At 33.7% G+C, this 16,534-nt stretch overlaps 1 protein-coding gene across 1 annotated transcript in view; it reads left to right on the top strand.

The window, feature by feature from the left end:
• The window catches only part of LOC150096684 (tetratricopeptide repeat protein 39B-like), a 300,955-nt gene extending 290,839 nt beyond the window's left edge, over positions 1 to 10,116 (top strand). Inside the window, exon 17 of the mRNA XM_090408472.1 lies at positions 9,719 to 10,116. Within this exon, the coding sequence (XP_090264598.1) occupies positions 9,719 to 9,980 (262 nt within the window). The 3' untranslated portion in view covers positions 9,981 to 10,116. The remainder of the gene's footprint in view (positions 1 to 9,718) is intronic.
• The last annotated feature ends 6,418 nt before the right edge of the window (positions 10,117 to 16,534 follow it).

Genomic DNA, 16,534 nt, shown 5'->3' with positions numbered 1-16,534 from the left:
AATGAATTTAATCCCTTTGTTTCTGATGCTCCTGGCATATGTATGTATCACATTACCATCTGGTTTTTTCTTATAATTTGATATGCGATCTTTGGCCTTGTTGTAGAACTTTCTCTTTTCCCTTCCCAGACACACTTAAAAGGTCTGAACCCAAAGTGTATATTTCCTCCCTTTGCCAGATGTATAACCATATTTAAACCCATTCTTTATTGCTTCTGCATACCATAGCTGATCTTTCACACACATTTTTTCCATTCCTCCCATGATCTAGTTTCCCTGACTCTCTTAATTAGGTCTCATCCCAATAAGTAATTTTTACAGGCTCCTGATGCCAAATCCATTCAAATGTAGGCCGTCTCTTATACAAGTCTTTTCTGCCATCAAACACACTCCATATCATCTACACAGCCTGCATATTGAACCATTTGCTATCAACACACACACACACACACACACACACACACACACTGATCTACAGCCATAAATACTTAACCCCCCCATTAGGGGGCTCAACTCTCCCCAATAGGGATGGAGGAGATAAGGGAGGGAACTCCATACGAATAAATAAATAAATTGTCCTTAACTGTACTGCTGTGTGTGTGTGTGTGTGTGGGTTGCAAACCTACCCAGGTACGATAGACCTTTCATATCCTCTCTCATACTATATTTGTTACTACTTAAATTATTAGTTCAAAAAGAACTACCAACTATATTCTTTTCTGTTACTTTTGTCATATCTTTAATTTTTTCCCCTTGAAAGCTAGAAATAGTGACTCCCTTAGCAAGTGCAAATTTTATGATTGAATCATTGTATTGAATTACCATATTGCCTTTTTCTTAGATTTTAATTGATTTACCCCATTGTTGTTATTATTTCCATGCTCACCACTTTTTTCCCTATTCTTTTTTGATCCTTTTTCTTATGCCATCTAAGTTTCATTAAAAGTTTTTTCACTGTTTTCAGTTTTCTGATTGATTTTAAGGAGCAAGAAGCCACGGTAAGAACAGGTGTGGATTGACTGACTGGCTTCAAGTTGGAAAAGGAGTTAGGCAAGGATATTTACTTTCTCCTCACTTGTTTAGTATATATACGGAGGACATCATGCATGAAGCATTGGATGAGCTCAGGACAGAAATTAGGATAGGAGGTAGATTGATTAGTAATCTGAGGTATGCTGATGATACAGTACTCCTTTGTAATGACATGGAAGAACTAGAACTAATTCTTGACAAAGTTAACAAGATCAGTAATAAAGAGGACTTCAACTCATTCCTAGCAAGACAAAGATTATGGTTCTCAAGGGAAATCAAACAGAGAAGCTCTTGAGAAACAACAAGTGTACCTTAATGGAGAAAGAATTGAGAATGTCAGCAAGTTTGAGTACCTGGGATCCATTATTAATGTGAAGAATTGCTGTTCAGAAGATGCCAGGAAAAGGTTAGGAATGGCTAAAACGACAGTCAGAGACCTGTCTAAAATCTGGAAGGATAGATCTATCTCCATGGGAACAAAGTTCAGGATTTTGGATTCAGTTGTTTTTCTAACAGTGACTTGTTGATGTGAGACTTGGAACCTAAAGAAGTCAGATAAGAAATGGATATCTGCCTTTGAGATGTGGTGTTACAGAAGACTGCTGAGGATATCATATACTGTGAAAGGCGTACAAATGAATGGGTATTAGAAATGATCAGTAGAACTTTAAGGCTCCTTAAGGATATCGACAGAAGAAAGTTAAAATATTTTGGACACATAGAAAGGATGGAAGAGGGACTTCTCAGAACAGTAATAGAAGGTAAAGTTCCTGGAAAAAGAGGCAGGGGTAGACCATCAACGAGATGGATGGATGGTGTGTGTGTGTGTGTGTGTGTGTGTGTGTGTGTGTGTGTGTGTGTGTGTGGAGTGACTGATCTTTAGAGAGTTGAGGCTGCCAGAAAAGCAAACAACAGGACTACATGATGAGGCCTGGTGTGGCACATCACCAAGCATCGGAGTGACCATATGGCATCTGTAGATGCCCAGTGAACATAGAGAGAGATTTTATAATTTCTTTTAATCAGGATATATCCAATGTCAGATCATCTTCGGTTATGTGATCATCATCACTGCTTATCAGGACAAAGGTTCTTTTCAGTAATAACAACCTTAACTTGCACTTTAAACACTGCCTGTTGTGACAAAAGACCATTCTTAAGACTGTTAAAAACTAGCAATAATTTTACAATTATGTTATTAAATGCGTTAGTACAATAAATACACTAAAAAAACTACAGTAACATACTAAATATACATTTCCTTCATGCATCATGAAAATTATGAAAACAACTACTGTGTTAAAAAACTTTAGTTTAATATAAACCAAAATAAACACTCAATGTTTCGACCTTCATATTAAGGTCATCATCTGGAGTATACACATATATACAAAGAAACAAGCTGCACTACAATCTGCATGTCATGCTAAGTTACTGACCAACCATTACAACTATTGGCCTGACCTCTGGTGAAAAAAAAAGAAAAAAAAACAACCTCACTACATCAAAGTTAGAATCCTATACACCTACTGGTGTAAATATACATCAATTAATCTAAGAAAACACTCAATAAATGAACAAAAATCGCTGATCTTTCAGTAGCTTTGTAACATCATATCTTTTCACCAGATAGCCTTGAACCAGACCCATTATACTTTATACTTAAAGAGAACTTGGCCAACCATATATAGAAAAGTATCATCTGGAATACTCCAATCATTTGCATCAGTAGGTGCTGGATCTGAAGTTCAATCAGTGACAAATCATATTTCCATTTAGAAGTAGCAGAATGGTATCACCATGTTATTGCAGGGCTCTGAATAAGAGGATGTAGCAAGCTTTTTTGCTGTGTTGTCTGAAAGTAAATTAGACTTGAAAATAACTTATATGCTTGTTTTCATCATTTATCCAAGTTGAGCACAAAAGTTCACAATCCTCGGATCTTTGGCTGCGATTTTTTTTGGCTTTGGTCTTTCACTGCAGTTTTCCATTTGTTTCATATTTGGCTTAATGCAACAGTTATGAATGATCATCACTAGCATTTAGTTTCTGATAGTTTTAAAAAAGTTATTAAATATCCATATTGACTTCTTAACTGATTCATTTTTAAAAATTTATTTCTTGCAAATGTCACACTTAGATTGATAGTCTAAATAAAAAAAAAGGTTAAATAAAAGCAGCTTTTAATGTGAATTTTATCCATAGAAGATTATGAAATTTCTTGTACATTAGTTCTTTGGTTGGATTAAGAGTTAGATAATCCTCTGGAGATCAGACATTGAACTTTTACAAGCCACTTTGGCCTCAGATAAGTAATCAGGTTTGTGCTATTACACTAAAGGAATTCATGAACATCCATGTATATAGTTGGATTCTAAACTGTAATCTATTGGTTGGAGAGCAGAAGCTCTATCAACTTGGCCAACCAGACCATTTTGTAGCAATTCAACCTTTTGTCACTCCTAGTTAGTAGAAGGTAAGTATTTATTGTTGAATCTCTCATAAACAATGACCTTCCTATAAATTCCAAAATCAGGTGAAAAATCTTAAAGCCAAGACTGATAATTTTTAAACCTGGCTGGTACTATGGACATCTTTATGGGGTTATATGTTTGCTGTTACCCATTACAGCAATTACTATATACCATGTTTTCTCTGTCTCTTTCCCCTATTCCAAGCACCTCCATAGTACATTTGCAAGGCCATCTCCACTCTTGCTTTTTAGATGAAAAGATGCAAATTGAAATCCTGAAATCTCTATATGAGTTAGCCACTCTCATATATAGTTAACATTTTCACTCCCTTCTTTTTCATCCTGAAAAACAGATACATCAACCTGTGAGCCATATGCAGTTAATATATATATAATACTCTAACCCAGGGTTTTCCAAACTGTTCTGTGGAAGGTGAATAAGTGTTCTGCGAGAAGTTCTCCTGGAATTTGTCATTTTAGTTTTCTATGCATTTTTCATGAATAAATATTTTATAGTGTAAATATTCTGAGGAGAATAATATTCGTGAATATGTCAAAGCTCAAATCCAGAACTCCTAATAACATCTGTGTAGCAAATGTTAGTGACCAATCCATGTATTTTTAAATGTGGAAGTATTCATGAATTATTGTTAATTTTCACACATCGAAACTTTTCAACATTTGGGAAAGGGAATACTGCTGTTTATGACTGGTCAAAAAAAATTGCCTGCAAGCGGATTATAACAATGGACGGCGTATCCTCTTTTCTCAAAACTGAAGGAAATGACATCTGTATGGCAAATGTTAGTGACCAAACGGCATATTTTTAAACATGGAAATATTCATGAATTATCATTAATTTTCACACATCGAAATCTTTCAACAATTGGGAAAGAGAATACCACTGTTTATGACTGATCATAAAAATTGCCTGCACGCTGATTACAACAATGGGCAGCGTATCCTCTGTTCTCAAAACTTAAAGAAATAACATCTGTGTTGCAAATGTTAGTAAACAATCAGCAAGAGAAGTATAAAGAAAATTTTTCCACTAAAATTGAAGATCAAGGTAGTCTGTATCCGGTTCTCAAATCTAGTAATACTGAATACTTTCTTCACAAGTTCGTATTGTAAGGTGAAAGTTTCAAAACCGTAGTGACGTGATTTTTTAAAAGTAATAGGCCCGGAGATTTAAATTTTAATATGAATAAGAGACAAGGGACTTTGTTTAATTTTGGTGTTAAGAAATCTCTTATTGAAGGTGTTTGTGATGCAACAGATAGTGAATCATCCACCACCAGCCTACAAAGCGATCTCCAGGATGTACAAAAGGAGGGGAAAACTACCAGCACACAGGAGAAAAAGTCTGCATTCACTCTTAAGTACTTATAATATTATAAATTTTTGGTGATCAGAATGGGATATGCCAATGAAAATCAGCACAAATTAATTTAATGATGCTTTATGTTTAATTAATTACTAATTAACTGTACTGTATTAATCATTAATTAATACATTGCAAAATAACCAAGGTGTTCCATGAAAATTTCAGGATTTGTGAAGTGTTCCATTGTCGGAAAAGTTTGGGGAATTGCTGCTATAACCTTTACTTCAGTTGTATTTTTTTTCTCTATTATATCACTTCCACACAGAAGAGGTTGAAGAACTTATAGCATAATGATCCTGTATAAGGTAAGAGTTAAAGATATGAGGAATCTGTTGGTTTGAAGTGTGTTGGAGATTGTAGTCTTTGAGAATATTTCATAGGGAAGGTTTTGTTCCAGAGAACATATGTCAATGGAATGAAAGCTGAATGGGAGTAGCAGGTTCCATGAAGGAGGGAAGGAGTGAGTGATAAGCAATTGAACAGCAAATGGATGTTGGCCACTGTGGCCCATGTTATAATAGAGCTTGCAGATCCACTTCTGCTGAACAGTGCTCATTGATCTATCTATAAAAACCACTGTGAAAGAGAGAGAGATCATCAAGTAGAAATTGTTCTCTTTTAGACAGCATAAATTTTTATTCAAAATTCCAAGTTGCAGGTTGCCATTTGGAGATGCTTTGACTGAGCATATGAACTATATACTTAACTGCCTTGTGAGCATAATTCACATTGGCAAAATAAATAAATAAGAAACTATCGCATCCTAAATATAATTATCTTAAGTTATTAGAGGAAGTTTTTTCCACCATTTGTTTAATAAATCAAAAGATCCCAGCCAGCACAACTCCAAAAGCATAGCATTTTCATAGTGATCAGCATATTTAGGATCATTAAGGATGTAAGTGAGGCTATTAGAGTGCAAAAGCAGAGGGTGAAAGAAATGATAGTAGTGGCAGGAACGAACGATTTAAAAGGTGATAAATTTGCTATGAGAGAGGACCTGAAGGAATTACTAGAAGTAGCAAAAGAAAAGAGTGAGAGAGTTAAGATAGTGAGTCTGTTGCCTTGGTATGACAGAGAAGAGTTGAGAAGGAGGGCCATAATTGCAAATGACTTTATGCGCAGATTATGCAGGAGGAGTGGCGTGGAGTTTGATGGGCGAAGGACTTATTCAAGATGGATGGTTTGCATCTGAATGGATTTGGTGTGCAGAGACTGGAAAAAGTGTTGCTGAATGAAGTGAAAGTGGATGTGCAGAATCAGGGAAACTGGAGCTATTGGGTGGGGTGGCAGTTGATTGTAAGAATGTGTACGATATGCCTGAGCTAGAGGACATAAAAACCACGAAGGACAACAAATCAGAATGGGATAGTTAGTATAAGGCATCGAGATAGGGGTGGGACTAACAGGTTTCTGCACTTCATGTATACTAATGCCAGGAGTATTAGGAACAAGAAGGAAGAATTTTTGGCATTGGTTGGCTCTTCCTGGCCATAGGTTATTGGCATTACGTATGTAGAGGCTTAAGTGCTGTGAGGACATCATGTTGGAGGCTTAATGGATTTTTTACAACACTCAAAAAGAATTAAAATAGAATTTAATACTTCCTATATTTCGTCCTAGTCACTAGGACATCTACGGGGATTACAAAAACAATTAATGTAACATATACACAAATAACAAACAATACTAAGCCCAACCACGTGAGTGACACTAAAGTCCTATCTAGGTAGAGCGCCCTCTAAGGGCAGTAGTAGGTGGCCTGGAATGTAAGGTGGAACTCTGGTGATGAGTGTTTCCCAAATCTTCGGAAGCTTAATGCAACCATATTTATTGAGATTTGGTTGGTTTTTGAGAGCTGCTGCTGCTTCTAAGAAAAGTCTCTCTTTCTTGAATTTGCTGTGGTGGAGCATGGTGGTTTTCTTCCATGATACCCTGTGGGTGGTGTCCAAAACATGGTCAGCCAAGCCTGAATGGCCATAGTTGTTTGAAGATGTAAAACTTGTGTTCCTCTAGACGGATGGATGCTGATCTGCCTGTCTGTCCAAAGTACGCCAGCTTACAGGAACAGGGTACTTTGTAAACTCCAGGCAGAGAGAGAGGAGGGAGCTGATCTTTCGTAGAACGGATAAGGGTAGCCAGTTTGCGGTGGGGCTTATATGCTGTGTGTAGATTGTACTGTTTTAGTATCTTGGCTATTTTTTCGGATGTGCCACGGATGTAGGGTATGGTGATGGCATTTTTAAATTCTTGTTGACGAGAAAGACGGGGAATGGGGGAGGAGTTGATTATTTTTTTGATACTGTGATCGCTGTAGCCATTGGAGAGGAAAGTGCTGTGTATGTGGTTAAGCTCAGTAGTGAGGGCGGTTCCACTGGAACAAAGATTGTGGGCTCCATTAATTGTATCCTCTTCATCATAACCTAGCCTATCAAATTTTAAGACTTTGTACCTAGCAACATTAAACTTTGCATCATCAGCAAATGGCTGCATATCCAGTTAAGCCTGTCCCAATATCATTAACATACAAGTTAAACAATAATAACCTCAAAACAGACCCCCTGTGGCACCCCACTACTGAACTTCCTCTTTTGGGATATAACTCCCCCATCTACAACCTGCTGTTACCTATCTGACAGCCAGTCACCTGTCCAACTTGCTAGTCTCTTATCCAATCCCATGTGTTTCAATTCCAGTTTAGTTACCAGTTTGTCTTGTAGCACTCTATCAAAGGCCTTTGAAAAATTAAAGTATTTAACTGTGTATACTTCTCCCTTATCCATTGAACTCATCACCTTGTAGTATATAAGCAGGTTGCTAAAACATGTCATCCTAACAAACCCATGCTGACATCATAGAGAATACAGCTATTATGAACCCAATTCTGAATCCTAGTCCTCATCAACCTCTCTTATACTTTCATAAAAAATCCAGACATACAGATTTTCCTCTAATTTATAGCTTCAGTCTTGTCTTCCTCTTTGTTGAAGTGAAACAAGTTTTCCCACTATCCACTCCTTTGGATTTTACCCTGTTGCAAGGTTCATGTTAAATTGGTATGCCAAGGATGCTGTTAATTCCATATAGCATCCCTTCAAGACACATAGTGATATATTTTTAAGTCCTATTGCCTTATTAACATCAAGTTTACTTAATTCCTCATGTACCTTCTGTCCACTTTTCATCCGTTTATCCATCACCTTACCTTCTATACACCAACTTCTCATGATGTTGCATTCACAGAAATGAAATACCCTAATCTCTTTACCAACTGAGTCACTTTCCTAGCCTCCTCTTTGTACTCTTCATGCAACTGATTATTACCAACATTTATCTTGTGTTGCCTCCAAAGCAGATTTCAATGCTTAATCCCGTCATTCATCCATTTTACTCCTATCTTATTTAACCTGTTCACCTTTGGAATACATTCTGACATTGCTGCTGTTAAATAGCTCATGATCAATCTCCAAGCAGCATCTCACTCACTACACATTCTTAAATTACTGGTAACATGTTATGAGCTTAAGTGTCAGTATGTTTTGTACATATACTTCTAAAGATGACTGCAACATGAAGGCTGAAATATTGAGTGTAATAATTTATTACTTTCATAAATTTTGCTTTCTTAGATGGTAATTTAATAATAAAAAAAAAAAAATCTTTTTTACACTAAATAGATAAAATATTATTCACTTCATTGCAGAAAATAAGTTGAGCTTATTCAATGCCATAATGAAATCCTTAAAATGCAACTCTAATGCAGATAGTTTTAATTTTTTTTTTTTAGTTGCTTCAGCTGTAATTCTATACTTCCCCCCTTCAAACACACACACACATATATATATACACACATTTTTTTTTGAAGTGTAATTATCTGCTCCTTTATATAAAGATACTTTTAATAATTCATTATTAGAATCTTTTCACTTTCTTTGACATTCTCTTTCTTGTTTCCCCCCCTCTCTCTCTCTTTTGAAGACTTTTGAAATAAGCTTCTTTCTTAGGAAGTACCCATTGTTAATTGTAAATTTGCAATATTAGACATTCTACAATATTTACCATCATTCAAGAGCTTCATATGTTAAGTTTGAATATTTTCCAGAAGAGTTGAAATGTTCTTTTTCTTAATTGCATTTTTTGAATTTCATTTGTGTCGAGCTTGTCTTTATACACACACACACACACACACACACACACATACTATGGGGCTCTTCCCCCCCCCCCCCCCCATGTTCCTGACTGGTAGGCCGGTTCTCCTTGAATTCCGGTGACTCGAATTTTGAAGACTCGACACTCAGGGTAGCCCCTGAGTTTCAAAACGTTTCAAATAACTTGACAAAAACGTTGCAAAAAATGTTACACAAAAACATTACAGCCTACATCCGTTTCAAGCCGACATCACATCCGTTTCCAATTTCAGCTTATCATTTTATAGCAGAGTAGATATATATATATATATATATATATATATATAAATGAATATATTGGAATAAATAAATACTGTAATAATAAATATTCATAAATACTTACACTAGACATTGTTCAAACTTATTAAATCTTAAGTATTTCAAATAATAATACTAAAAAAAAAAAAACTTATTTTTTTTTGTGGACTGTATTTTAAAAAATACAGTATTTTAATGATACAGTAGAATACGAGAATGCTATTTCCCATTCAGTTCTCAGAGATATCAATATAAAATGAAATTGTTTCTTGCTTGTTAACATTATACTGAAACAGTGTAAACTCGAGACCACCTGTAGTTAATTTTTATTATATTTCTGATTTTTATGATTAAAAAAATAAATACTGTCTATTTTTACAGGCATAATTATCACGGGTATCCTTTGGAAACAATTCTGCACTTTCGGGTACATTCTGCTCTCAGAAGTCTACGTGCCAAAGATCATCTAACTCCCTCTCCTCAAGTTACACCGCTGCCCTCACCAGAGCCATCACCATTGCATACAAATCCTGACATAAGTGGATTCTCATTTAAGTCAAGTCCAACAGTTCCTCCCAGAGGTAACCATCTTCTACGGCCTCATTCTCATCAAGAAGAACATAATTTAGTAACTAGTCCATGAATATTGCTTGTGAATCACTTCATTATACATTATATACTTCATCCATGAACATCTTTGAAAGTTTGATGTTCTTAAAGTGTGAATGAAGTTTGAAACAGCAGAGTAGATTATGCTAAAGCGATTCTGTACTTAATGGTGTATAAAGAGAAGTTACTGAAGGAAGAAAGCTATATATATATATATCATATTTTAGAAGATCTTATCTGAAAGTTAGTACTGTTATGATTGTAAAAGTTTATCATCACAACGTGAATGACTGTTATTCAGGTTTAAAAAACCAGTGAAAGCTTGTTTATAGAGTTGTTAAATGTCTTTTAAAACTGTTGCTCATATTTTTTATTTCTTTATTATAAATTACTAAAGAATGTTATCATCACTCTCAATTTACATCTTGTTCCATAATTTCATCAGTTTTTGCAGCAGCATATACTGTAAATTAAAATTAATGCAGTAATTTTTGTGTACAGAAAGAGAGAGAGAGAGAGTGCATGCTGACTACATTTTCCATCTAGTTTTATCTTTTATTCTTTTTATCATTTGCAACTGTGTATATATAATTTCATAAATGACTGCATATAACTGATTCTTTGTATTTTAATTACACTTGCTGCTGATCATATATTTAATATAAATTATTCTGAGTGTAAATAGTTCTTAACTGTTGTATATATTTTTTTTGAATTCTAGCATTCAGAATATGCATTTCTTTGAACAGTCAGTACTTAAATTGCATAGGCCATTGCATATTACCTTTAAAATAAATTTATATGACAAAAAAAAACTCCTCCAGGTAAAAATTAGTTATAATTAGCTCCTGCTGAAAAATTAGTTCAGTTAACTGTTATAACAAATGTTAAAAAGTTCAAAAATTTCCACAACTATATTTGGTGTGTATATGTTTTGATAACTTTTGCAAGAAAAGCTAGCCTTAGCCAATTTCTTTTTTAGGAAAAATGCCCTACTTGTTTCATCTCAGTAAATGTGAAATAAGAGCAAATATTCCACAACCCTGTCATTGTCTTGAGTATTTGGGGGGAAAGAAATTAAGTGAGACGAAACAAATAGGGTATTTTTTCCAGATTAAAAATAATTGATGATAAAGAAATTAAAGATTTCCAGCTAAATAAGTTGACAAGTTCATATCTATGCTATTCTATATTGTAGGAAAATAATTTTGTGCTTCATATGTGTGCTGGCCTGGTTGGCTGAGTGGTTAGTGTATCTGCTCTCCAGCCAAAAGGCTGTGGGTTCGAATCCCACCGTGGGCATGGATGCTCGTGATTGTCTGTGGAAGTTGTTATCGGCGGCAGATGGTGTTGGTGAAGTTACGGTCAGTTGGTGGAGTGAGTGGTGGAGACAGAGTTATAAAGGAGGTGTCCTCCCACAATGAGTCTTTGGACTCTCTGGAGGTGTCAAATAATAATAATAATATTGTTAGACATGAAAATCCAGCATATAATAGGTGAAACTTATAAATTTATTTCTAAAGGGAAAAAAAGTAATGTGTACTGTATCTAATTTTAGAAATTGTATATTACTTTTTTGAGAGTGTGAAGACTGCAAGTTCTAGGGAAAGTTTCCCTTGAACCTTTCCTCTAGAACCAGCTATGCATGCAAGAGAAATCTTATATATATTAATATAGCCATCCATGAAGTTAATTGTTTCCCTTTCTTCAGTAACAACTAAATAGCAAACACAGAACTGTACTTAAGTTAATTAACATTTTATTTTTCAATTCAGCTATGTTTAAGGTATAAATCTGAATTAGTTTCTCATTTTTAATGTCTTTATCATTGCTTTCATTGTCTAAATGACTCTTATTCAGTTCCAGTATTTGTACTATAGCAGACTCTTAGGGAACATAGAAATAATTCATTTTAATTACTATAGTGAATTTTCTTTATAATATAAAACTTATGGGACTTTAGTCAGAACCCTTCAGTAATTTATTATAGGAGCAAGTTTGTTATAATAGTGATTGCAGTAGTGAGTATCAAATTTCAAAATCTATTCAAAAAGATATTCAGAATTTATGCATATATCAGTATTGTCTGATATATGCATAAATTTTGAAGGTAACTTAAATCCCAAATTTGTATTTTGACATTTGCAGAACAATGGGTAATCTTCAGAAGTTGTATAAAGAAGTCATTAATAAAGGGGTAACAAATAGTTATTAAATTTCAGAATGGTAGATCAATGAAATGCATTGTTGAAGGGTGATGTTTAAGGCACAACAAAATAGTCACAGAGTTAAGATCTCTTACAGTGAATAGGAGATATTAACTACATCTTATATAAGAAGTATTCTTATTATCCTGATAATAATAAGAATGTTTTTGTTTGGGTACATGATCTCTTAATAAAACAGCAAATTAAAATTAAAAGTTTTGCAGTGAATTGATTCTGGTTAGAATTCCCTCTTCTCTTTATTTATCATTCTTTTGATGATATAATCTGAATTTATTGTAAAAAGAAACAAAAAAAAAACATAAGTGTGTGTGTGGGCATGACCGCAACAGTTAATTAGACAATAACCAGTAGAATTAAAAAATAACTAGTTTATTCAGAAACACAACCAGTTTCGTCTTAATTGCATGAGACTTTTATCAGATGCAAGAAAAGGAATTAATAGACAGATACTAAAAGATTGGCACGGCAACAACAAATGTGGAATTATATCATGATTTAGATATAATTAAATCATCAGAATTCTACATATTTCTTGTCACCATTTTAAGCATTTACTGGTTGGATTAAACTTGCCAAGAAATTATATTCTTGTTTTATCAAAGTGTAAGCAAACAGAGTTTGTGTGTGAAGTAATTTTTTGTTTTGTTTATATACTTGGATAAAAGTTGTTTAAACAAGAATATAATTAGGAATATAAATTGTCTTTCTTTATTTCTTTCTTGGCAAGTTTAATTTAATTTGCAACCAATATGTTTACTAATTTCTTTCTCTCATACCTAAAGAAGTTTTATGCAATTTTTCAGTTTTAAACACTTAGAAATATTAATTAGGACTCAAATGTATATGGACTCATCTTACTCTTCTCATTTTTGCTTTCTCCCTCCCTTTACTCTTTTCTCCTTTCATATATTAAGATTGTGATTGTTATAGGATGGTTTTAAGTTACTGCTTAAATATTCACATTATCAGTAATATTTCAGTATTTTATGTAATTTTTTATTTATTTTTCTGTCATTAATATATATATATCAGGTGCATTATAAACTAATCATTCTGATTTCATTAAAATGTTTATTAGTTCTATCATTATGAATGATAAAACTAATAAACCCAGTCTTACACATTATTACTAATTATTTTTATGCATGTTTCATTAATGTATTATCCAACTGTAAATCTTCCTTTAATGCTGTGTATGAAATTTGTTATTAGAAAGATAATGTTGTGTACTTAATATTTTGGAGAAGAAATTTTGTGTATAAGCAAACAGTTACTATCATAAAGCAGCTGTTAGCAATCATAAGGAATGAAGTGCTTGACAATAACAGCTATAAAGCATGTTTAATGTTTATTTATTAGAGCACACGTGACTAAATATTTTAAGAGAATTTTCAGTTATGTATAGGTCTATGCTTTTCAAAGTGCTGAAGATTCCAAGTTTCTAGTGATTTTACAGTTAAATCAGAGAAATATAAATAATGAAAATAAACCTATCGCAATAAAACTATTGTGATAAGATTTACTATGAAGATTTTTTAACCATGATTTTCACTAGGACAATGTCTCATCATATAATAGAATTTAATAACAAACTTTCTGTAATGAATTAACAGATAATTAATTGCTCCAAACAACTGAGAGTTGTGTTTTAGGAGAATTCACTATTCTAGCATTAATTAAATGATTTATTTAGAAGCTGAAATCTTTTTTTCAGAATTGGTTATGACAAAAATGCATTCTCTCTCAAGGGGAAGAGTACTCCTCATACAAGAAGGGATTAGAAAATTGATAGTAATACTAATGTTTATCACTAAGTATATAAAATTTTCTAATCCCTTCTGTGAAAACAATTAGGAAAATCCAGTTTACTAAATTTGTTTTGATGGTTTACGTTTGATTTTTAATATTCACGTGAGAAAGGACATTAGACCTGAGAACAATCTGGAAGAAATGGAAGTTCAATATCTGCCTGAACAATAAACTCAATAGATAAGTCATAGAGAAACAGTAGAAATTTTGAAGAGCAAATCTAAACTGAACAAAAATGTCTTATTTTGAACAAGAAAGTATCTCATAGATCTCTATATAGTTCTGATACAACTAGAACTAACAGCAGTTCATAGTAGTGGTTCGGTATTTTTACTAGCTTATAAAATCAGCTTCCATGTTGCAATGATCAGGTCTTTTTATAGTTCGAACTAAGCATATACAAGAAGTATTTTCCCTTGAAGTTGCATAAATGGAATTTATGTATGATATAAGTAACTATATTGTTTGGTTTTGTACTTTTAAGTACTAGTTTTAATCAAAACTTCTAATTAATCTTTTATTAGGATGACTCTCCCCCCCCCCCCTTCCAGATGGCATTGTAACATGCTGATTTGTTTTACTTAATGTCATTTGGAAAGCAAATTCCAAAAAAAAAAAATGATTTGATGGCTTTAGTTTCTTGTTAGAGTGGGTTCTTTTACCAAGTTAATAGCATGGTAAAAGATTCCAAAATTACTATGCTGCTAATTATTCCTTTGTGAACTGCAATCTTGTGTATTTATACAAATATACAGAATAATTAGAAATGAACTTACTGATCTGAGACATTCATTATGTCAGACATTTATGTGATACAATTAAAATATTATTTGCTAGAATAACTCAAAACAAGGATGAAATATATTAGATACAGTACTTTATTGAAAATTAGCAGGTATGTACTTCATATAGAAACTAACAAGCAATTCAAAAACAGACATAATATAAGGCAAATACAACAGTCAGTTAACCTATAACAGCAAGTGTCATGTGCTAGGATAATTATCAAATAATAATTTACTTAGGATAAGAATCGGCTAAACTTTCAGGATAGAGAGGTAATCATTACAGTTTTAAACATAACAACCAATGTCCTCTAAAATTCAGACTGTTACAAGGACTCTGAAGTTTCTCTGAAAAGGTGTTCATGTTTAAAACTGCTTCCATAGTCAAGATTGTTCCAGAAGATACTATGTTCAGTATATACCATGTGTGAGACTCAACTTTTGAGGGTGGTGGTATTATTATTATATAAGTATCTCCATGGAGTCAGAAGACTCATTGTGGAAGACCCACACTAACCATTATTCACATGATATCTTTCATACCTCTCCTTAAATTCATTCACTGTCAAGCACTCAATTACCTTGGACAATCCATTCCAGTCATTCATCAACTCCAAGCAAAAAATCTAGTCCATACATTTTACTAACCACACTCTTATACATTTTCTAACAGTCACCCTTAGTTCTCTACCTGCTCATCATCTAAAAAAATTTCTTTTCTATCAATTTTATAGACTCTTTTTAGTAACTTATAAGTTTCTGTCTTGTTCCCTCTGTTCTTCCTCTCAACTAAACTTTTTAAACCCACACACACCTTCAACCTATCCTCATAGGGAGCATTCCAGAAACCTGTCACCAGCTTGGTCACTCGTCTCTGGTTACTCTCCACCACCTCTTCATTCCCAAGAAATCCAGCTAATCAAATCTGTGCACAGTAGTCATGATGCTGCTGTGTCATAGCCTTATAAAGATGGATTATAATCATCCTATCTCTGCTTGTCAATGTGTTCTTCAACATCCAAGTAATCTTTTTAAGTTATTTTGCCATCTTTTCAATATGTCCTCTAAACTTCAACTCTCTGTTTACAACACCCCTAAATCCCTAGCATCATAATTTCCTGCAATCCAGCACCATCATTGCAATACACAGTATGTAATCTTTTCATCCCAAAGTGCAAATCCTTATTCTTTGCCATGTAAAATTGACAACCATTATCCTTTGTCTACACTGCCAATTTATTTAAATCATACACTATTGCCTTTCCCAGTTTTGCATAATCAGCAGACAACTTGAATACTCCCATCCCAAATCATTTCTCATATCTTAATATACACATTGAACAGTAATGGCCCTAGTACTTTAAGTCACCCTACTACTTACCCTCATTCTTCTAGATTCTGCTCCACCACTCTGGTGTCTGTCAGCCACCTTTGCTTTTATCCATACCATTAGCTTCATTCCCATTTGTTCCACTTTTGTAATAGTTTTCCCCATGAAGTATTCTGATATATGATTTTCTAAATTCATCAGTATCACTGTTTTACCCATTTCTCTTATCTAATTCAGCTGTTCTCTCATGAAGTGTGAGTAAACTGCTAAGCAAGAACTGTCTTTTACAAAACCATGCTGTTCACCATAGAATATTATATTCTTATCCACCCGTTCCTGAATTCTACCATTAATCAACTTTTCTAATACCTTAACCACCACTCTTAATTGGTCTTGCATATCTTGGAGCCTTTTTTATAGGGTTATCATGTGGGTA

The sequence above is a fragment of the Typopeltis vanoorti genome, chromosome 18 (assembly GCF_054136105.1).
Source record: "Typopeltis vanoorti isolate ZY-2024b chromosome 18, IOZ_Tvanoo_1.0, whole genome shotgun sequence".
NCBI lineage: Eukaryota > Metazoa > Arthropoda > Arachnida > Uropygi > Thelyphonidae > Typopeltis > Typopeltis vanoorti.
The sequence above is the reverse complement of the archived record's forward strand: the minus strand, read 5'-3'. Positions and strand labels throughout refer to the sequence as shown.